The sequence below is a fragment of the Peromyscus maniculatus genome, chromosome 3 (assembly GCF_049852395.1).
Source record: "Peromyscus maniculatus bairdii isolate BWxNUB_F1_BW_parent chromosome 3, HU_Pman_BW_mat_3.1, whole genome shotgun sequence".
Lineage (NCBI taxonomy): Eukaryota > Metazoa > Chordata > Mammalia > Rodentia > Cricetidae > Peromyscus > Peromyscus maniculatus.
Window position 1 is genome coordinate 107,706,895 of NC_134854.1, and position 23,941 is coordinate 107,730,835.

The 23,941-nt window shown below is 42.7% G+C and overlaps 2 protein-coding genes across 2 annotated transcripts in view; both read right to left on the reverse strand.

Moving 5' to 3' along the window:
• Positions 1-145: 145 nt before the first annotated feature.
• LOC102910236 (N-acetyltransferase 8-like) lies at positions 146-1,465 on the reverse strand. The gene has a single exon (XM_076567071.1). The coding sequence runs from the start codon at positions 1,463-1,465 to the stop codon at positions 782-784; it is 684 nt and encodes a 227-aa protein (XP_076423186.1). The 3' UTR covers positions 146-781.
• Positions 146-23,941, reverse strand: part of LOC102910980 (N-acetyltransferase 8-like) — a 26,971-nt gene continuing 3,175 nt past the window's right edge. Inside the window, exons 2-3 of the mRNA XM_076567069.1 lie at positions 3,280-21,457; positions 146-1,541 (exon numbers count right to left, since the gene is read on the reverse strand). Coding sequence (XP_076423184.1) covers positions 20,698-21,384 — 687 coding nt within the window. The 5' untranslated portion in view covers positions 21,385-21,457 and the 3' untranslated portion in view covers positions 146-1,541; positions 3,280-20,697. The remainder of the gene's footprint in view (positions 1,542-3,279; positions 21,458-23,941) is intronic.

Genomic DNA, 23,941 nt, shown 5'->3' on the forward strand with positions numbered 1-23,941 from the left:
GCCCATCCTTTCTCCTGCCTTGCTATTGGCTGTTCAGCTCTTTATTAGCCCATCAGGTGTTTTAGACAGGCACAGTAACACAGCTCCACAGAGTTAAACAAATGCAACATAAACAAAAGTAACACACCTTAAAATAACATTCTACTGCAGATACTGAATATTTTTATTGTAGGACATGGGAAACAGAGTGGAGCGAAGTTGAAGTAGTAGGCATTAACAGTGCCTTAAGGGAGAACTGTTCCGGAGAGCGGCATGCTTGTTACACGTAACAGCTTCCTGGTTAGATTGAAGGCCTGCACAGCCAGGACTGCACGCGCGCCATCTGCAACGCCGTTTATCATTCTGTCAGCACCTACGTTTCTTGGGGCCCCAGTCCTTGGATGCACGATGGGCCCAGCCTCAGTGGCAAGAAGTGGTGGGAGTGAAATTACTCTCCAGCCCCACTTCTTCTTTCAGAATCCACAAACACACTCCACACACGACCTGCGGAGACTCACGCCGGTCCATAGACTGAGGCGAGCCTGGGCCAGTGGGGACCACACATGCCAATCAGGCTGTGTAGACTACTCCACTGCGACACTGGCCCCTGCTCCCCTACTTTAGGAAATGACTTCAAAAGAAACAGAGGACGTCATTGCCCTAGTTCTTCACCTCCCATCAGGCAGAAAGGAATACAACGAAAATGACAAAGGCAATTTTATGATTTGTCTGCTACAATATCATCAGGGTTACTTTTTCCACATCACAGTGAGCTGGAGGCTGACAGACACACAGAGGAAGATCACAGCTCATGTTCCTGAGCAGAAGGGAGTGGGTATGTGAAGTGAATTAGAGAGACATCCACAAGCCATGTGAGGAGGTCCATGAAGGATTCACCTGTCTTCTGGAAGCCCATGCTGTAGTAGAGGCTCACAGCACCTTGCTGCAAAAGGCCAGTCGCAAGGACAACGTCATTGTAGCCCTGGTCCCGTGCAAACTGGAGGACAGTTCTGACCAGGGCTCTCGCTATCCCCTGTCCTCGATGCTGTGAGGACACAGACAGGCGAAAGAGCTGCAGCTGCTTCCTCCCTGACGGGGGATCCTTGACCGGCTGAGCAGCCACTGACCCCACTACCTGTCCCCCAGACTCAGCTACCCAGAAACCCGCCCCAGAAACATTCAAGTAGGACTTGGTGATATCAACCATGTCTGTGTGCAAACACATGGACACATAATTCTTCCAGGGTTGGCCTGCAAGGAACCGCAAGAATAGAAGCAGAAAGACAATGCATACAACAGCCAGGAGCCAGGAGCCAGACACCAGGAATGTGGCAAGAGGCACCCCAATTAAGAGCAGGAGGGTTCGGGGCAGTTTTAGCAGGTGGCGGAAGGTGGCAGGGGCATGCTCCTCCATGCCCCTGGAGAACAATTCCAGGACCCTTTTTCGGTCCCTCTCCTGGTACGTGCGGATGTGGTAAGAAGCCATGGGGAAGACTTCTGGGTCTCAAATCTCAGCATCCAGGAGAGACATTCCAATCTGCTTGAGTTGCTTCCTTATAGCCCTAGAAGAGCCAGAGGAAACCAAATGAGTTTCCTAAACCCCCACTTACCACCTAGCTCCCAGGCTCCAGACTCACAGGTGCACATTTCTGCTGTCACCCAGGAGGGAGCCGAACAACAACCCTAGGAGACAGTGTTGGCCTCCAGAGCATTATATCCCTGGCTCCCCCCTGCCGGTCCTGTGAGCTGAGACATATCCACCACTCTGAGCCTGTGTGTGTGCATCTATACAGATCAGCTTGAAATAACACCTGGTTTCCGGGGTAATTTTGAGGATTTAGTACAGCAAGATTGATAGAGCACAGGCATGTCCCATTTCCACCTCTCTCCTTACCCAGGTACAGGCTTTCCAATCCCCCAGCTGTGTTTCCTCGTCAGGATTTGTAAATGTCAGAATCCCGTGTTCCCAATATCAAGTTTCCGCAAATAGTCCCCTAGTTAGAAAGATCTAATCTACTAAGAAGCAAAGGTGAAGCCCCAGAGCATGCTACCCTTGAACACCCAGGAAGGCTGTGAGACTCTAGACCCAGAGAGACACCAACCTTGTCTATCTGCCCCTCTTACATGCTACCACAGCTGAGCTTCTAGGCTGGCATCCGGAACCTGCCAGGGCCTGTCTCATATCTAAAAACAGAGCTGGACTGGTGCCCAGCTGGCTGGCTCCTGGATAATCATAAACCAGAGGCCAAGAGCTGGAATAGGACAGAGGAGAGAGCCCTGTCCATTCACTTTGGGATCCCCAGAGGAATAGCATAGAGCAGAAGCAAGCCCTGGGATGCTCCTTACCCTTGAGGAAGGCTGCCATTGTTGTGGCCATGTCGTGAGAACCCCAAGCAAGACCACCACAGAGCCGATATTCGATGCAAAGCACAAAGGGGTTTATTGATAACAAGCAAGCCCGGGTTTGGTCCATGTCCAATACTCAACACAGCAGGTGGAGGAGGACGGCCCTCAGCTCTCAGGGTGAGGGGTTTTTAAAGGGAAAAACCACAAGCAGAGTGGTACAAGCTTTTGCATCATGATTGGGTGAGGGTATGGAACCTTTGAATTTACTGGTTGCGGGTTACAGTTAAAGTTTTTGGGTAGGCCTGGACAATTCCCAGGATTTGTCCTTGAGCTGCCATGGAGGCTGGCTGGCCTCACACGTTCACATTGACCCATGCACATAGCTCTAAGCTGGTGAGGGGTCCCAGACAGTAAACAACTGGCTGAACCTTGAGCAGTCAGAGTACGTGCAGAAAGGGAGCTACTGCAACGACTATGTCTTTTGTTCATGGCCCTCCCAGAAACTGCTTGCTCAGGTCTCAGGAAACTGAAATTGAGGCCTGATCCTGAGAGAAGACTGACAGCCTGTCATGTCATCTGCTTGGTCCTCTTACCATCTCTCTTCCCTTTTTCTTCTTGTTACACCATCTCTCACCTGGGATACTTGGTCCTCTCTCAAGCCCGAGACACACCTGGGACAGTGTAACTCACCCTGGGCTTACTTGGATAGAGGTCTCATTGTTGGCACCCAGATGTTTGATAATCATAAACCCTAGGTGAAGACGCTGGGTTGTGGTAAGGCAGGGAGCCAAAGTCCAGCCAATTTTGTGATCCCCACAGAATCATCCTGGAAGGAGAGGGTGAATCTAGGGTGGTCCAGGGTTCCTCACCCCCATGGGAGGCTGCCACTCATCTCCCTGTCCCTTTCAGCCCACGGCCTTTGTCCTGCCACACGTGGCCCTCTCCGATGCTCACCTTGGTCTCTGTATCACCTGCTAGGAGGAAACTGGAGACTGAACCACTCATTTTGACCTCGCTAGTCACAAGCAAGAATCCAGGTCTATTGGCTCAGGCACGAGAGCACCATTACTGAGTGTCTCCCGCTGAGCCTAGCCTGCTCGCCTTGGTGCTCCTCACTGACCTTCTGCCTCCTTTCTCAGTAAAAGGCCCTCACTCAGTCACCCATGGTTTTAGGCCCAGCCAATGGCAGACCTGGACAAAGGGTATCAGCATGAACTCTCGAGGTTGCTCAGAGTTGGAGCATTACACAACATCCCCACCCCTGACGGCACACATACAGCATAGTTTAAAATGTGGACTTGGTAGAGATTGTGTACAGGTTAATAGTTTCAGATGTTTCATGTGAGAATTAAAAAAAAAAAAAAAGGTCCACCAACTGGGGACCATTTCTTTCAAACCATCACATTTGATGAACTTTTGTTTTGTCTTAAAGGAAATTTAAACTCACTAGGGAAAAAAAAACAGCCAGAAAAGCAGGTCAAGTTACAGGGCGGGAGCTGGTGGGCTTCCCCTACCCCTGTGTCTCTGTGTGAACCTCATTCACTGGGGTTCTCAGCACCCAGCAGTCTGCTGCCCCGCTGACTTGAAAGTGGGTTGGACTATGCACCTTCCTGCTGTTCTGAGTGAGGGGGAGCTCCCTTCCAACACTCTGCTGACACAGCTTCCCTCTGACTCAGCATCCCAGGGTCAGTGATGTTCAAGTTCACTTGTATTTTCTGAGGACAGGAAGTATGTATTTGCCATTAAGGGCCAGCTCCTTGTCCTTTTTTGTTTTGTTTGGGGTTTTTGTTTGTTTGTTTGTTTGTTTTGTTTTGTTTTTCAAGACAGGGTTTCTCTATGTAGTTTTGGTGCCCGTCCTGGATCTCGCTCTGTAGACCAGGCTGGCCTGGAACTCACAGAAATCGACCTGGCTCTGCCTCCCGAGTGCTGGGATTAAAGGTGTGTGCCATCACCTCCCGGTGCCCTCGTCATCTTAAAAAGGTTCAATCCTAGGGACACCAGGTTGATGGAGATTCAACCCATTGTGATCCCAGGTAGCTGGTACTCCAAAGATATTGATGGCCTCTGGCAACATCATTCCTGGTGACTCGTAGGCAGAGAAGTTTATGGTGGCAAGAGTGTGCATGCTCCATATGGATGGAGCTCCTCAAGGAGGGCAAGGACAAAAACAGTCTAATGGAGAAGGGGTGGACCCACCAAGGTCCCAAGAGACCTACCATCACAATTCAAGGTTGTTCGTACCTTTACAGAGTGCAGATCACCACTTGTCCAATAACATAAGCACCCCAAGATATAAAGGACCACTGGGAACCCAAGAAACCTACACAGAGATGTACATGTAAGGCCACCATGAGGTGAATATACTGGAACCCCAAAGAAGGAGAGAATATGATGCATCACAGGATACAAACACCCAGATAGGGATGAGGACCTCTGTGTACACAGGTGTGAGGGGCTGACTCCTGGATGGACTCTAGCTACCGTGAGGGTGTCCAGAAGTCCTCAGAGTACTACAATAGAGAAATACACTGTATCAAAGTAGGTTTGGGGCTGAAAAAATGGCTCAGTGGTTGAGTGCTGTCTCCTCTTGCCTCTGTGCACATGTATTCACGTGGTGTGCAGACATACACGCAGGCAAAGCACCCAGACACATAAAAATAATGGGGTTTTTTTTTTTCAAGAAAGGGTTTCTCTGTGTAGTTTTGGTGCCTGTCCTGAATCTTGCTCCAGGCTGGGCTCGAACTCACAGAAAACCACCTGGCTCTGCCTCCCAAGGGTGCCACCACCGTCCAGCAATAATATATTTTTTAAAGTAAGTATGCAGGATGATAAGGATCCAGAGTTTGGGTGTTGAGGAACCTGACCCCTACCTATCCTGTTCAGCTGATTATGGGATGGACAGTTAATAGGAGTCCAATTTTATCTTGACTTCCACAGTTAACTCCCTGATAGATTGTGATGCTCTGACAGGGCCTGGAGCTAGAGGTAACAGAGACCTCTGTCTCTCCTTCTTGCCTGCACTAAACATCCCACCCATGAGCCCTAGCATCCCTTCCTCAGGCCCCTTCCTCTCTCTACCATGTGACCACCCTGTTCCAAGTTCAAACTTACAGCAGTGTCCACAGCAGGAAGCTGGGGGAGGACTAAACTAGGGGGCCCCTCCCTCTCTTTCATGGTGTTAGGAGGACAAGCAGAGGCCTATTCTCCAAATACAAGTCAGGTTCAGTGGGGACGCACTGGGCATTGGAACGGTGTGTGTGTGTTACGGCACACAGTGTCCCCTTTCCAATGGCTGGTGGAAATAAAGGAGGAGGGTACAGAACATTCTTATATAATCTTTCCTGGCAACGAAGATGGACTTTGAGAGGGATCAAGGATCAGCATCCAGAACAGCTCCACTCCCACAGTGAACTGGGCACAGCAGTACAAGGTTATGGTGATCTTTGTTCAAGATGTGTTGGGTCTCTGGTGAGTATTACTATTGGCTTTGGGGTACACATCTCTCCTGTGCAACCAACCAGCTTCTTTGGGGACTCATGCATCTGGTGAGGAATTGACTGCAGTGAGTCTTGGGTTGATTGAGACAACTCACACAATGTTCCTGGAATTTATTGACACACCTGTGTCTTTGTGCACAGGTCGGTGGAGGAGAGAACATTCACAGTGATGTGGGATGAGGATGGGCTTTAGTGCCTGTCCTGCCTCGGTCCTTTCAGGTTGGCCCTTGGTCTCAGTTTCTAGAGAGGAAGCCTCCAGATAAACTCTATCCAGGATTGGGGCAGAATCCATCTGGAAGAAGCTGGCTGGATAGCTTCTGGGAACTGATAAATTCTTTCTGGCCTGATTTCTAATGATCTAGAGTTGAAGTCAGGTGTGCATTGGGGAGAACAGAGGCCCTAAACAACCACCCTTGGGGAGTTTGGAGTATTCAAGCATAGCAGAGAGAGTGTAAGGTCCTGCTTTCTTACTGCTGGGAGCAGAGTCCCCTCACCCCCGCTGAGTGGGGAAGTTCACAGTTCATAGTTTCAGGTTGTGAAGGATCCAGATAACTCTAGCCAGATTCCACATGTCTAGTGAAGTTGCTGGTTTGTCTGTGCTAAATTTCTGGGTTCATTTGCTTTGTTGAATCTTCCAGGGCTATGGGACTAAAAGGCTGAACCTATTAAATTTGTTTGCTGGTTCTGATTCAAAAATTTATTCTTTTTCCACCTTGAAATTGTGGGACCAATAAAAAGGCTGAGTGCTGTGGGATGGTCTGTATCTCAAATTGCTTTGATTGGTCAATAAATAAAACACTGATTGGCCAGTGGCTAGGCAGGAAGTATAGGCAGGACTAACAGAGAGGAGAAAAGAAAGAACAGGAAGGCAGAAGAAGTCACTGCCAGCCGTTGCCGCCATGACAAACAGCATGTGAAGATGCCGGTAAGCCACGAGCCACGTGGCAAGGTATAGATTTATAGAAATGGATTAATTTAAGCTATAAGAACAGTTAGCAAGAAGCCTGCCACTGCCATACAGTTTGTAAGCAATATAAGTCTCTGTGTTTACTTGTTTGTGTCTGAGTGGCTGTGGGGCTGGTGGGTGGCAGAGATTTGTCCCGACTGTGGGCAAGGCAGGAAAACTCTAGTTACAGCTGAGTGTTGATTGGGAATCAAAGGTGACTTTCATTCTTGGCCAAGAGCAGAACTGGGAGATAAATTCCCAAATCTACTTCTCCACCTTTTGGGAAGCTGCAGTTGAGAGTATAAAATAAAATTGAAGGGGAGGGATAGAGATTAGTGAAGAGATGGAAATCCATCTTTTCTCTGGGAATGGGTAGAGATTTTCTCAGAATTCACACACCATATCTGCCCCCCTCTTTGTATGGTGTTTTTCTTTTCTTTCCTCATTATGGCAATGCCAAGTGTCTTGGGGTGGGTGGGGTGCCATCAGAATGTAGGTGCTTACAATGCAGTTATATATGTCTGCTCGACACTCTGACAGCCTTAGACCCAACTGGAGCCTGAGTTCATGACATCTGTATAATGTGACAGTAGGTAAAGCTATCTCAGAATTTCACTTTCTCAGTTTTGATTTTTCTGGAAAGGAACGTGTAGATTTAGACACCTTCCTTAGTTGCAGAGGGAGATTCCATAACCCCTTTCTTCTGTCCTTGACTAGAAAGCCAAAACCACATGGTCAAAGATGCCAAGTTCTGCTGCTTGCTAGAGCTAGAACATGACCCTCTTGTTCAATTACATCTTCACCAAATTTCCATGGTTTCCTTCACTGCCTCAGCTTGGCTGTCCCGAAATTTGCTCTGTAGACCAGGCTGGCCTTTTCAACTTAGTCCCAGACTGATTTCCCCATGTGTTGTAACAAAAGCATGCAGTATACAAAGCAGTAGTGGCTTACCACCTACTTTTAGCAGGCAACCAAATAGCAATGACAGTAGTCTATCTTTTAAAAAAAATCCTTAGGGCTGGAAAGATAGATCAGCAGTTAAAGACACTGGCTGCTCTTCCAGAGGTCCTGAGTTTAATTCCCAGTAACCACATGGTGGCTCACAACCATATGTAATGAGATCTGGTGTGTTCTTCTGGCCTGTAGGCATTCATGCAGGCAAAACCCTGTATACATAATAAATAAATAAAACTTTAAACAAACCCTTAGGTTATTTTTATGTGAGTGCTTTGCTATGCCCTGAGTGGATTTACATGCTCCACTTTGCATGTTATTTGTAATGAGTTTTGTTGAGACCACAATTAGCTATATTTTACCAGCCACTTATTATCAATTATAAATGCTCATCTGATAACTCAGGCTTATTACTAACTAGCTCTACAACTTAAATTAACCCATTTATATTAATCTACATTCTGCCACATGGCATTATTTCTCTTTCATCTTGCACCTCCTATCTCCTCTCTGTGTCTTGTGGTAACTCCACTGAGCTGCTCTTCTTCTTCCCAATGTCCTTAGTCTGGTTTTCCCACCTAACCCTAACCCCCCTTTTAGATTTTATTTCCAGAGCCAAACTGCTATGCAGACTGCAGGAGGTTTGTTGTTACCAATAATCCTATTATCAGCATTCCAAAAAAGATATACTTGATTGTAATGAATCTTTTTCTGTCCCAACAGCCAGCTTCGAAATAATGACATGGAGACTTATTGTTACTTATGAAAGCTTGGCCTTAGCTTAGGCTTGTTTTTAACTAGTTCTTATAAATTACATCAACCCATTCCTATTAATCTATGTTCTGTCATGTACCACCCATTCTGCTTCTTCCATGTCTCTTGGCATCTCCTGTGTATTTCTCCTCTTCTTTACTCTCCCCAGAAATCCTGCCTATACCTGCTGCCTAGCTATTGGCCACTTAGCTTTTTATTACACCAGTCATAGCAATACATTTTCACACAATGTAAAAATATCCCACAACATTTCCCTATTTTTGTCTAAATAAAAAGAAAAAGTTCTATTTCTAAAATTTGGAGGAATTGTTATGTATCTTATCTTGATGAGTCCAAAGTTTTATACCTAAACCATTTTTATCATAACTTGTATTACTACCCTAATAATATCTTTTTAGACCTTAAGACATCTTCTTAGATAAGCAATTTAAGCTTCTATGTTTCTCAACCTTACACACTTTACATCTCTTATCTAAGTTTCTTTTTAAACTTAGATTGGTTGGTTTATTTATTTCTTTTTGGAAGGGGTGTTTAGAGACAGGGTTTCTCTGTGTAGCCCTGGCCATTCTGGAACTCACTCTGTAGACCAGGCTGGCTTCAAATCCAGAGATTTGCCTGCCTCTGCCTCCTGAGTGCTTGGTTTAAAGAAGTGAGAAACCACTACCCACCGTTTTATGAATTTGGTAACAAGAAAAACTATAAAAATATAAATATCTAGTTTAACCCCATCAAAGACCTGAGAAGGATATAATATTGCCTGAATAAACAGGAACTGTAGAGCAAACAACTTCCAAAACTACAGAAATGACAAAGATAGCTTGCGGCCTGGACAGTCACCCAAGGTTCCTCTGCAATGTTGAGGCATCCATCTTCAGCTTACGGGCCTTGAATATCTGACAGAATTTTCTGTGAAGCAGGAATCTTGAAGGACTGTCCTACTTTGTCTTGGCAGTCACTTTCTTTTGTGTCTTGTTTGTCCAGTTTGCACAGCATACTGTCAGCAGTCGAGGCAAGGGAATTTCCTTGTCCAGTATCTACCTTAGCAATATTGAGAGCAAACTCCATATGGAGGTTCTTTGATGCCCATCATCCTTCTTCGAAGTAAATTGGTGCTGCCAGAAGCAGATGTGTCTCACTGTCATGAAATCCTTAAGTTACTAAAACATTTTAAATGCCATATTCTGTAATCTTTGAAGTGCTAGAAGACCATCTATCTATTTAAAATATATCTCTGTTTGACACTGAAAACATACCTAATGTGACTATAAGTTTGATTGTTATTGATGACTAACTACTAACCTGTCTTTTTTATTATCATAAATAGCTTTCATGGACTAAAACTTTACCTTACATTTTTTAAATGAGGTGTATAGGTACAATGCCTTAAACAAGACTAGAAAAATATATACAGTATAACAAAAATAACCTCAAGTTTGTATTAATATACAAAAATCCATATCAATGTAAATATTTGAGACTAGTGCTTGTTGTAAAGGAGATTCAACAATTCACCCTTTTATCCCATTGTTTTTCTATTATATTCCCCCCTTTTCCCTTCAGAAGGAGATCCCTGAATCTAATCTTCTTTGGTCAGCATTTTTCCTGGCCATCACCAACAATAATTTGTAACCAAGCCTCCTAATCAATGACAAACATCCATAACCCTCCAAATGACCAAAAATTACATACCCCACTTTTGAGATTGTGGGCATATGTTCTCTAGACTGCTTCCTGATGTCTGGAGGTGATGGCATCTTTAAGGGACCCTGAGAAAATTGGGAAAATGGTCAAGTCCTGGGAGAACTAGGTGTTTCCAGGCTCTGTGTAATGGGAAAGTGCAGGGCTTTTCTCAAGTCCTGGCTCGAGGAGTGTGTGAGGCTGGACCATCTCAGCTAGCAGCTTTGAAGTAGTTCTGAATGCAGAATTTCAAGGAAACTGCAACAGAGGCAATCTGAGAGGCTGGATCACCTTGGATACTTGTCTTTATTGATATCTGGTCCTTCTGAAAACACACAAACTTTTAAAGGTAACTTAATATACATATTAACACAAGTATAGAATGTGTGGTGTGCACAAGTCACCTATAGATAATTTTTTGTTCTATGTTTGAGGAGGTAAAAAACATCTGTCAACTTTATAAGTCTGTTAGGACTGTAAAACCAAATCTCTGTCCATGCCATATGAAAGAATGGCATGTAATAATAAGTCATAAGGACTCTGTAGCCAACAAGATTTATCATGTTTCATCCAGCCTCAGAGCTGTTCCCATTTAGAGGGATCAGCACATATGTCACCTGTCTATAGTGGCATTTTGTTTACTCATGACCTTGGGCTATGGGGCCTGTAAGCCAGGCGGATCAAGCCCAGGCAAGGCCGCTCACATGGCAGTGGTTCTTGCAAGCACTACCAGAAGCATGTGCATTCTGCGGCGGATAGAGCACCTTGTCTGAAAGGTACCCACGCTAGGTGCCTTTCTAGTTCTGTACTTGTAGTGGCCAGATTGGGTCACAGCCCCTGCCTGGTTAGACTACCAGCAGGGTGTTCCTTTACTTTTAGAACGGTTTGGTGTAGCTGCTGCCAATTCTGGGACAACTTGGGCCACCACCCTCGAGAGTGTGCCTGCTCAGCAGCCTGGCTCCCCCGCCGCCACTGCCGCTGCTGCCATCGCCATTCCATGCACAGCTGCCGCCATTGTTCGGTGAATTGCTTCGTTTGTTGTGATGCCAGCAGCTCTGCCCAGTACTCACAGGCAGGGGTTGCCTGGGTTAGTGTTTGATTCACAGAGCTCATTCAGGAAGCTGAGTCAGCTCACACCAGACCTGCCTTGTACTCTACACCTGCGACACCTGCTGGCCAAACATCGCTACTACACCCAAAAACCATCTTGCGAACTGGAACATCTGGAATATCTAGGACTGTTAGGACCAGCTCTCAAGGATTTCGTCTGAGGTAAAATTACTCTATAATTTTACACCTTAAACTGACTAATAAATAAACAAATGAATGAAGTTTTTCTTTACAAATTTTGGCTATTTCTCAAAAAATGGCAGACAGTATCCACCACTCAGGAATTTAAAAGCTTTTTTTGTTTATATTATGAATGAAATTTTACAGGAGATATATGACCTTTCTGGCACCTATACAATGTTTGCTATACTAGCAATTAGCATAGTGATTCATCTCATATCATTGAAAAATTGGCTTAATAATAACAGCAAAAATGGGACATTAATGGGACAGATGCAGGCTTTGCAGAATGGTAATGAGGACTTAAAAAGACAGATTCTGTCTCTGGAATCTCTTAATTCACCGCAAGAACTTCAGTCTGTTAATAATAACTGGATGGCCATATTTCATTCTATTGATAATAAATACAAATAATTAATGAATAAAACAATAACCCTTCAGAGCAATCTTAATGCCATTCAGATAATTTCTAAGGAGGAAAGATACTTGCTCATTGATAGAATAAAGTCTTTGGAATCATATGTTTTAGATGAAAATTTTTAAAAAATGTATGATTCCATAAAAATCTCTAGAGTCCTTTACAACAGAGGAGGTTCAAACGCTGCAACAGGTGCTAGTTAATCGATTTCAAGCTCTGGAGGATTCTCTGAGTAAGGATAATAAAGAAAATAAGCCAGGCAGTGGTGGCACATGCCTTTAATCCCAGCACTTTAGAGGCAGAGCCTGGCAGATCTCTGTGAGTTCGAGGCCAGCCTGGTCTACAGAGTGAGTTCCAGGAAAGGCACAAAGCTACACAGAGAAACCCTGTCTCAAAAAAACAAAAAAAGAAAAGAGAAAAAAAAGAAAAAGAAAAAAGAAACTAATAGGCAGAAGGGCAAAGCCACACAAGTAATAACACTGCCAGGTGGCTCTTATGAAATGGCTTATCTTGTCACCATCCATGAAAAGCCAGCAGTTGACACACATGCTGAAGAATAATAGAATATATCTGGCAACCTATTTATATGAGGGATTTAAAACACATTAAGGATGCTGTAGTTACATGTAGTATACATTCAATATATGTGAAACATGTTAAATACATGGTCTTTTAGAAATAGAATTATACCAGATGACTGGAATCAATTAATCACAGCTGTGTTAGAATATAGCCAGCAGTTACAATGGAAAAGCTGTTTGAGAGAAGGAGCTAAGGCCCTTGAGCAGCAAGGTAAAATTAGAGGTTTTGAGATCTCCCAAGATCAAATTCTAGGTGAGGGCTGTTTTGATGATATAAATGTACAAGCTACCTTTGATGGTCATATATTATCCCTGTGTTGTACAGCAGCTTTCAATACTTGGGGAAAATTCCAGAACCAAGGAAACCAACTGAGCTATGCATAAAGGTTTTCCATGGGTCAAAAGAACCATTAACTGATTTTTTTTACAAAGACTTACCAAGGCTATAAACAAAATACTATCAAACCAAGAATTAAGACAAGTATTAACTTAATATTTGGCTTTTGATAATGCTAACACAGAATGCAAAAAGAATACTTATATCTTTAAAGGGCAGGTCAACACCTTTAGAAGAATGGATTCAACATACAAATGGTATTGAGTTTCTTAACTATGGTAATGAGGCTTGGATAGGAGAGGTGAATTTCAAAAGTGGAAGGAGGCATCAAAGTACCAAATGTTTTACTGTGGTACACCAGGTCACATAAGAAGAAATTGTACACACAGTCCTCCTAGAAGCAATGCTTCTAGAAATAACCCAAACAGGAGACCCCAACCTTCTGGATTATGCAGAAGATGTGGCAAAGGCTGACATTGGACCAATGAATGCACATCTACAAGAGACATACAAGGCAACCCTTTACCAGTGGGAAATGCCTCAGGGAGCATTTCTCGGGCTCCCAGATTGAACATGGTACAAACATTTCCAATTACTATAGAGGAAATTCCTCTCCAGGACAATTAAATAACCCAGTGCCTAATATAAGAACAATACTGCACTGGATGATAGGACAACTTTGGTAGATGGATCAAAAATTCAAAAAAAATCACCATGTATAAAATGAATATGTTGGCAGACTTCCATAAGTGAACAAAGACCAAACCTTAGAGTGCAAATTAACAACATTTCCTAGAAGGACTGGTGGACACAGCTGCCAATGTGACTATAGTTACACCAAAATCATGGCATTCAAATTGGCATCTTCAAGAGGTAGATGCCCAATGTTTATGGATTGGAACCTTATCTCAGGTAAAACAAAGTTCAAGATGGGCTGAATGCATAGGGCCAGAAGGACAGAGAGGTAGGCTGAAGCCATATGTGGCAAATGTAGCAGTGAATCTTTGGGGCTGAGATCTGTTACAGCAATGGAATGGCCAGATTAAAATTCCTCCAATCTCAGGAGTAGAATATAGACCAATTCATGTTTCTGGGAATAATATGATAAGATACTATGAAAAATAGCCACCAACCATTCAGGCTGTACATAAGCAGAGCACAACTTCTATTGAACTCTCAAAATTACCAACAGCCCTACCTTTAAAATGGCTAGCTAATAAACCTGTCTGGGTTGGACAATGATCTATGACACAAGAGAAACTACAAGTTTTAAACAGCTGGTTCAGGAGCAGTTAAAAGCTCAACACATTAAAGAATCTACCAGCCCTTGGAATTCTCCTGTACTTGTTATTAAAAAGAATCTATTAAATGGAGAATGCTGACAGATCAGAGAGCCATAAATAAAGTAATTCAGCCTATGGGCTCCCTACAGAATGGGATGGCCCTGCCCTCTCTTTTAACCAAAGAATGGCCTATTAGAGTTATTGACTTAAGAGACTGTTTCATTACCATACGTCTATAAGAAAAGGATAGAGAAAAATTTGCCTTCACAGTACCTACTTAGAGTAATTCTCAGCCAGTCAAGAGACATCAATGGAAGGTCCTCCCACAGGGAATGTTAAATAATCCTACCCTGTACCAATATTTTGTACAAAAAATGTTGGAAATAATTTGTGCAAATTTCCACATTCTATAATCTACCATTATATGGATGGTATCTTACTAACTGATCCAAAGTTAAGTACCTTAGAAAGCATGTTTGAAGAATTAAAGACAGTTTTGCCTCATTGGGGATTACAAATTGCTCCAGAAAAAATACAAAGAGGAAATTCTATGAATTACTTAAGATATAAGATAGATTTACAAAAAATTAGTTCCCAAAAGGTACAACTCAGGAGAGATTGACTGTGGACTCCTAATGATTTTCAAAAATTGTTAGGAAGCATTTCCAACTTATAGACCATCATCAGAATAACAAGATGGACTGGGAAATTTGGCCAATACCCTAAAAGGGGACAAGGATTTAAATAGTCCAAGAGAATATCAGCTGAAGCTGAAAAGGAATTGGCTCCAGTAGAAAAGGAAATATGTGAGGCACATGTGGATGGTGTGAATCCAGAACTTAAGTGCATTCTGGTCATACTCCCCTCCAGACACTCTCCCACAGGGATTTTGAGTAGAGGGAAGATATCATATTGGAATGGATATTTCTACCATTTAAACTGAGCCAGAAGTTAAAGACTTATGTAAAAAAGATCTCTGATTTGATTCTAAAATGAAAATTAAGACTTTGTCAATTGACAGGAACAGACCCAGCAGAAATTATAATACCTTTAACTAATGAGGAAATTTCCTCTTTATGGAAAGACAAAAAAAAAAACTGGCAAAGAACCTGCAGTAACTTTTTGGAAGAAATTAACAGTTGTTATCCCAAAAACAAGAGAATAGAATTCATAAAAAGAACCGAATGGATCCTTCCTCATATTGTATGGGAAAAACAATCTCTGAAGTCCCCACATTCTATACTGGTGCAAATAAATCAGGAAAGATAGGATGTAGATCAAGAGACTTAAGTAAAGTGGTGCAATGCCCCTACAATTCTGTAAAAAAGGCAGAACTGTATGCCTTTCTTATGGTCTAATGGACTTCATGGAACCTCTCAATATAGTTACTGACTCTCAATATGCAGAGAGAGTTGTTTTACATATTGAAATGGCTGAATTTATTCCTGGTAATACAGAATTAACTTCACTATTTATACAATTACAGAAAATCATCAGAAATAGGGAACATCCTATATATATAAAACATACATCAGAACTAAATACAGGTTTGCCAGGTCTCTAGCACAAAGTAATGATGAGATTGATCAATTATTAATAGGTAATGTAATAGAAGCTTCAGAATTTCATAAGAAATACCATGTAAATAGCAAAGGTTTGAAAAAAGACTTTTCCATCACTTGGTAACAAGCCAAGGAAATTGTAAAATAATGTCCTACTTGTTCCTTCTATAACCAAACTCCATTACCTGCAGGAAGCAATCCTAAAGGTATACAAAGAATGAAATGTGATAGATGGATGTGTTTCATTTTGCAGAATTTGGAAAATTAAAATATGTATACCATACCATTGACACCTACTCGGGATTTCAATGGGCAGAACTACAAGTTCTGTAGAGGCTGACAATGTGATTATACATCTATTAGAAGTTATGGCCATCATAGGAATACCTGCACAAATTAAGACTAACAATGCTCCAGCATATGTCTCAAATAAAATGAGACTTTTTTTCTTATTACAATATAAAACATATTATATGCATGCCACACAGTACCACAAGCTGCGCAATCATAGGAAGATCCAATCAAACTTTAAGGATATGCTAAATAAACAAAAAGAGGTAAAAATGACCCCTAGAAATAGATTACATAATGTTTTATTAACCTCATATTTTCTCAATGTTGATGAGAAAGGGAAAACAGCAGTGGAGAGACATTGGACAATAGAAAAAAAAAAACCTCTTGAGCTAAACCAACCAGTTTGCATCAAAGATATGCTGACCTCAGAATGGAAAGCAAGATATGTCCTATATTGGGGAAGGGGTTTTGCTTTTGTTTCTATAAAACAAGAAGAGCTATGGATACCAACAAAATTAGCAAAAATTTGATTTGAACAGGTGAAACCACTTGATAAGAAGTAATAGCTCATCCACCAATGTGACAAAAAAAACTTCAACAAACAAGGGTCGGGGTAGGGTTCTGTTTTTTTTTTGTTTTTTTTTTTTGTCTTTAAAGGATAATAGAAATACCCATCTTCAAGAAATCATAAGGCCTTGGACACCCAGATGTCTACCGTGTAAAGGAAGCTCATATTGGTAACAATATATTCTACAGGGTAATATCTCACTGTATAACATCAATATCTCTTTAGCTCTAGAATAGTTGTGGTCCCAATTCAATTGTAAATCAAGTTGGCTTTGGAGTTGGAATGTGGCTCTCTCCTTCTCTAACCCAAGCATATTGCTGAAAGACAAATTAGGAGATTCTGTCTCATATCAGAAGAGCCAACTGGTGTGAGAAAGAAGAAAACCAATAATCTAGGGACCGTTGTTCTCAAGATTCTATTTCTTTCCATGCTTATTCTTGATCTCTGGAAATCCTTCCTCAAATCATCCTAAACCCAAACTTTCCATTTTGATATTAATAATGTTCAAGTTATCCACAGTGAACTATAAGTCTTTTCAATAGCAATCTCTGAAGTCTCCAGAAGGAGGCTGGGGCCTCACAGCAACGACTCTACTCAGTCCAGAAAGATGCCATTGTATCTAAGAACATTACTCAATAATCAGCCTTGGACTGGTAATTTGTTTGGACAGTTCCGAGATGTGATGATCCATCATACTACACTTCTATCCAGAATATCAGACAGTTTTACCCATTACTCTGAGACTGGCTGCAGACTCTACAGCTATCCATATTGAGACCAAACAATCTAATCTTTCTTACAGGACCCAATAGAGACACCCATTGTGGTAGGGGCCACTCCTGGGCCGGTGGTCCTAGATGCTATATGAAAGCAGGCTGGGTAATCCATAAGGAACAAACCAGTAAGCAGAAATCTTCTATGGCCTATGCATCAGCTCCTGCCTCCAGGTTCCCACCATTAGGTTTGAATTCCTGCCTTGGCTTCCCTCAATGAACAGTGATATGTCAGCCAAAAAATCCTTTTCTCCCCAAGTTGCTTTTGGTCATAGTGTGTTGTGGAATATTACTTTAACTAGTCAAAAATATGTTACATTTGTTTATGCTGTAGAATATCACTTTAACAATGTAAAAATGTGTTACATTTGTTTATGTTGTATTTCTTTAATGGTGTAAAGACATGCTACATTTGTTTATGCTGCATTTTTTAATTATGTAATCATGTGTTGCAGTTTTACCTTGCCTGCCTAAGGCACCTGTTAAGTCTAATAAAAAACTGAGTGATCGATAGCTAGGCAGTTGAGGGAGAGGCAGGGCTGGCAGGCAGAGAGAATAAATAGGAGTAATCTAGGCTGGAGGAAGGAGAGGAGAGATAATGAGAGGGAGAAAGAGAGGGAGACACCTGGGGCCAGACAGCTGGACAGCCAGACAGTCAGACACAAAGGAAGCAGTGAAAGGAGGACATACAGAATAAAGGAAAGGTAAAAAGCCCTGAGGAAAAACATAGATGAAGAGAAACAGGCTAAACTAAGTTATAAGAGCTAGCAAGAAACAAGCCTAAGCTAAGGCTGAGCATTCATAACTAATAGTAAGTCTCCATGTCTTGATTTTGGAGCTTGTTGGTGGCCAAAAAGAAAAAAAAAAAAAAAGCCTACTACAATAGTGGTTTGTCAAGGCTATCGTAATCCTAATTGAGACAGCGTGAAAGAGTCATAGTTGTTATGGGTGCAACCAACTGTTTTCTGATTGTATTTAAGACACACTTCTCAAGAGAGAATTGATATTTGCCAGTATAAGTGGACTGGAACCTTTGCTGGAGCAGTCATAAGCGCCAGGACAGAGGCTGTCATTTTATTGATGTTGTTAAATGGATGTTGTCTGCTTTTAAATTGCCTTCTAGCCGGGCGGTGGTGGTTCACGCCTTTAATCCCAGCACTCGGGAGGCAGAGCCAGGCGGATCGCTGTGAGTTCGAGGCCAGCCTGGGCTACCAAGTGAGCTCCAGGAAAGGCACAAAACTACACAGAGAAACCCTGTCTCGAAAAACCAAAAAAAATGCCTTCTAAACATTACTGTTCATATGTATAGACTTCTGAGGCTGTGACCCACGGTAGTGAAAAGAAACCTATTTTCCATAGTAGTCAGTAGTTACAGTGAAGACCCACAACCAGTCAAACTACTGACAATAAATGTCTTCTGCTGTAGTCTGTACTCTTGGCATCTATATCACCCTGCACATGGCTCAAGCAACATTAAGGGAGAGTGAGCTGAAAAAAATTAGTGCAGAAAGGGGTATCATGTTGTATAGCTATTTCCTCCAGACTGAAATATTCCCTTGTAAAGATAAAGGGAGACTCATGGAACTCCCAAGAAAACAAAATTCATTGGACCTCCTGAAGTTTCTACAAGCAGTTAACAAGTTACTGCAGGTGTGAAGACTCTTAGATGCAGGGTATACAAAAGACTCTGGTCATCATCCATCTAGAGCTGGCTTTTGGTTACCATGTTCTCTACCAGGTGTTCCCATAAGTATTCTCAGTGAACACACCAAGATAGACTATGGGTGTGATTTCTGGGGGAAAAGATGTTGGTTTCATGTTTCTCATTCTCATATAACATGAGAATCATTGGCTCAGTAGAGCTCTATCACTGAGGAACTGGTATTTCACATGGCATTCCCTCCTTCCCTGGACTCCTACTCTTCTCACAATGACAATTTCCCTTGTCCTGTTGGTAGTCTTTGTATATGTCATCTGGCTCCAGCATCCAGATCCCATACATATTATGGAAGACAAGAGCTATTTCATCGCTATTGTGTATACATTACAAAGTACAGGGTTAAGGAACCTCCCTTATGTCTAGTCTGTGACTCCCTAGATCTGGCTTTGCTGCATGGGGAGAGCTGGTGTAAGTAGAGAAAGAGAGAGTTGAGGAGGCAAGTCCAGCATCTTCCTGACACACAGAGCTGTCTTTGGGGTCCATAATTAAGAATTCAACTGATACAGGGTTCAATGTAATACAAACTTGCTGTGGATAGTGGCCTAGTTAAGATGGACAGGGACACAGGCTTGAATGACTGAGTTATGAGAGACAGGAGGGCACTGGTGCTGTGGAGGCAACTGTGGTTCTCAGCAATACAGCAAAGAGCAAGGAGACCTGTGTGTACTGTACACAGAGGCACCTGTTCCTGGGAGGCAAGTTACTAAGGCTTAGCCAGATCAAGCTGAACTGAAAAAGTATAACAACATATTTATTTGAGCAGAGCAACTCCCGAGTGAATCCTCCAGTCTCAGAGACAGAGGCCAGAGAAGCCATTCACCTCAACTAAAGCAGGGAGATGACACAGCTTGTAGGGGAAGGGTGATGACATGTTCACCACAAGCTGGGTGTGTGCCCAAGTGTGGTCAAAAGCTGAATGCTTTAGATGGGGACTTGGGCTTCAGGGTAGGAATTGCCATAGCCACGAAGGATGCAGAAATGGGCGTTATGGTGCCTTTTGTTTGTTCAGAGATTTTCTGAGTGGATGGGGTTTGGAAAGACAGGACTGGAGCTTCTCAGACTGTGCAGGAGCTGCACGAGTGAGCTGGATGGTTCCAACCAAACATCCAGACCTTTCTGGGTATATGGGCACAGGTTCAAATCTGCCTGTTTCCTGTTGGCATGGGCTGATGTAGTGAGGGGGAGTCAGGAGTCATCGGACTTGTGCTCAGCAGGAGGTATCGGTGAAGAAGCAGGGGTTATCTGTCACTCTGGAGACCTCTTGAATCTGTTCCTAGAGGAATTGGAGAAGGCAAATTGCTAGCAGAAAAAAACAGATTATTACCCTCAGCCCTATGAATGGGGCTAGCCATGGGAAGAGTGAAAATTGCAAGAAAGAAAGGAACAGAGATGTTCCCTGGTTGTATTGATGAAGTTCTTCAAACAATTGTGGAGTGACTGCTATCAGTTTCCACCAGGCCAGACTCACTGATACAGTAGCAGTACTCTTTCCCCAGAAACATGCAGGTGTGTGTAAAACAGCTGGAACAGATTTATACCTTGGTGTCATAGAATGCCTCAATATGTCACCCATTGTCAAACAGACAGCAATCCAAAAAACCTGAAATACGTGCCTTTATTATTTATTCACTGAAATATCAGGGTTTCCTTGTTACAGTGCAGTGAAATGGAGTGTGACAGATGTGGAAAGAAATAAGATCAAAGTTTGGGTTCCTGAGCAAAAGGGAGAGGGTACGTGAAACGAAATACAAAAAAATCAACAACCCTTCCAACAATGCCGTCCAGTAAGAATAAGCCTGTCCTTTGGAACCCCATAGACTCATAGAGGCTCACAGCACCTTGCTGTATGACACTGGTCTCAAGGACAACATCACTGTAGCCCTGGTCCCGTGCAAACTGGAGGACAGTTCTGACCAGGGCTTTTGCTATCCCCTGTCCTCGATGCTGTGAGGACACAGACAGGCGGAAGAGCTGTAGCTGCTTCCTCCCTAGTGGGGGATCCTTGACTGGCCGAGCAGCCACTGAACCCACTACCTGTCCCCCAGACTCAGCCACCCAGAAACCCGCCCCAGACACACTCAGGTAGGACTTGGTGATGTCAGCCATGTCTGTTTGCAAACACATGGACACATGATGTTTCCAGGGTTGGCCGGCAAGGAACCACAAAAATAGAAGCAGAATGATGATGCATACAACAGCCAGGAGCAAGGAGCCAGACACCAGGACTATGGTAAGAGGCACCCCAGTTAAGAGTAGAAGGGTTCGGGGCAGTTTCAGTAGGTGGCGGAAGGTGGCAGGGATGTGTTCCTCCATGCCCATGGAGAACAAGTCTACGACCTCTTTGTAGTCTCTCTCCTGGAACTGGCGGATGTGGTAAGAAGCCATGGGGAAAGCTTTGTCTCAGATCTCAGCATCCAAGAGAGATATTCCAATGTGCTCGAGTTGCTTCCTTATAGCCCTAGAAGAGCCAGAGGAAGCCAAATGAATTTCCTAAACCTCCACTTACCACCTAGCACCCAACAAAATTAACAAAAATTTGATTTGAACAGGAGAAACTCCTTGATAAGAAGTAATAGGCCATCCACTGATGTAACTCTACAAGTTGTAAAAACAAAACTCAACAAACAAGGGTCGGGGTAGGGTTCTGCTTTTTTATCTTTAAAGGATAGTAGAAATACCCATCTTCAAGAAATCATAAGGCCTTGGACACCTAGATGTCTACCGTGTAAAGGAAGCTCATATTGGTAACAATATACTCTACAATATCTCACTGCATAACATAAATATCTCTTTAGCTCTAGAATAGTTGTGGTCCCAATTCAATTGTAAATCAAGTTGGCTTTGGAGTTGGAATATGGCTCTCTCCTTTTCTCACCCAAGCATAGTGCTGAAAGACAAATTAGGAGATTCTGTCTCATATCAGAAGAGCCAACTGGTGTGAAAAAGAAGAAAACCAATAATCTAGGGACCGTTGTTCTCAAGATTCTATTTCTTTCCATGCTTATTCTTGATCTCTGGAAATCCTTCCTCAAATCATCCTAAACCCAAACTTTCCATTTTGATATTAATAATGTTCAAGTTATCCACAGTGAACTATAAGTCTTTTCAATAGCAATCTCTGAAGTCTCCAGAAGGAGGCTGGGGCCTCACAGCAACGACTCTACTCAGTCCAGAAAGATGCCATTGTATCTAAGAACATTACTCAATAGTCAGCCTTGGACTGGTAATTTGTTTGGACAGTTCCGAGATGTGATGATCCATCATACTACACTTCTATCCAGAATATCAGACAGTTTTACCCATTACTCTGAGACTGACTGCAGACTCTACAGCTATCCCTATTGAGACCAAACAATCTAATCTTTCTTACAGGACCCAATAGAGACACCCATTGTGGTAGGGGCCACCCCTGGGCTGGTGGTCCCAGATGCTATATGAAAGCAGGCTGGGTAATCCATAAGGAACAAACCAGTAAGCAGAAATCCTCTATGGCCTCTGCATCAGCTCCTGCCTACGGGTTCCCACCATTAGGTTTGAATTCCTGCCTTGGCTTCCCTCAATGAACAGTGATATGTCAGCCAAAAAAATTATTTTCTCCCCAAGTTGCTTTTGGTGAAAGTATGTTGTGGTATATTACTTTAACTAGTCAAAAATATGTTACATTTGTTTATGTTGTGGAATATTACTTTAACAATGTAAAAATGTGTTACATTTGTTTATGTTGTATTTCTTTAATGGTGTAAAGACATGCTACATTTTTTTATGCTGCATTTTTTTAATTATGTAATCATGTGTTGCTGTTTTACCTTGCCTGCCTAAGGCACCTGTTTAGTCTAATAAAAAACTGAGTGATCCATAGCTAGGCAGTTGAGAAATAGGCAGGGCTGGCAGGCAGAGAGAATAAATAGAAGGAGGAATCTAGGCTGGATGAAGGAGAGGAGAGATAATGAGAGGGAGAAAGAGAGGGAGACACCTGGGGCCAGACAGCTGGACAGCCAGACAGTCAGACACAAAGGAAGCAGTGAAAGGAGGACATACAGAATAAAGGAAAAGTAAAAAGCCCCGAAGGAAAAAAATAGATGAAGAGAAACAGGCTAAACTAAGTTATAAGAGCTAGCAAGAAACAAGCCTAAGCTAAGGCTGAGCATTCATAACTAATAGTAAGTCTCCATGTCTTGATTTTGGAGCTTGTTGGTGACCAAAAGAAAGCCTGCTACAATAGTGGTTTGTCAAGGCTATCGTAATCCTAATTGAGACAGCGTGAAAGAGCCATAGTTGTTATGGGTGCAACCAACTGTTTTCTGATTGTATTTCAGACATACTTCTCAAGAGAATTTATATTTGCCAGTATAAGTGGACTAGACCTTTGGCTGGAACAGTCATAGGCTCCAGGACAGAGGCTAATGTCATTTTATTGATGTTGTTAAATGGATGTTGTCTGCTTACAAATCACCATCTAAACATTACTGTTCATATGTATAGACTTCTGAGGCTGTCACCCATGGTTGTGAAAAGAAACCTATTTTTTGTAGTAGTCAGTAGCTACAGTGCAGACCCACAACCAGTCAAACTACTGACAATAACTATCTTCTGCTGTAGTCTGTACTCTTGGCATCTATATCACCCTGCACATGGCTCAAGCAACGTTATGGGAGAGTGAGCTGAAAAAAATTAGTGCAGAAAGGGGTATCATGTTATGTAGCTACTTTCTCCAGATTGAAATATTCCCTTGTAAAGATAAAGGGAGACTCGTGGAACTCCCAAGAAAACAAGATTCACTGGACCTCCTGAAGTTTTTACAAGCAGTTAACAAGTTACTGCTGGTGTGAAGACTCTTAGATGCATGGTATACAAGACTCTGGTCATCATCCATCTAAAGCTGGTTTTTGGTTACCATGTTCTCTGAGTCTTCTTTCCACGTGCCCCCCAGTAACCACTCAGA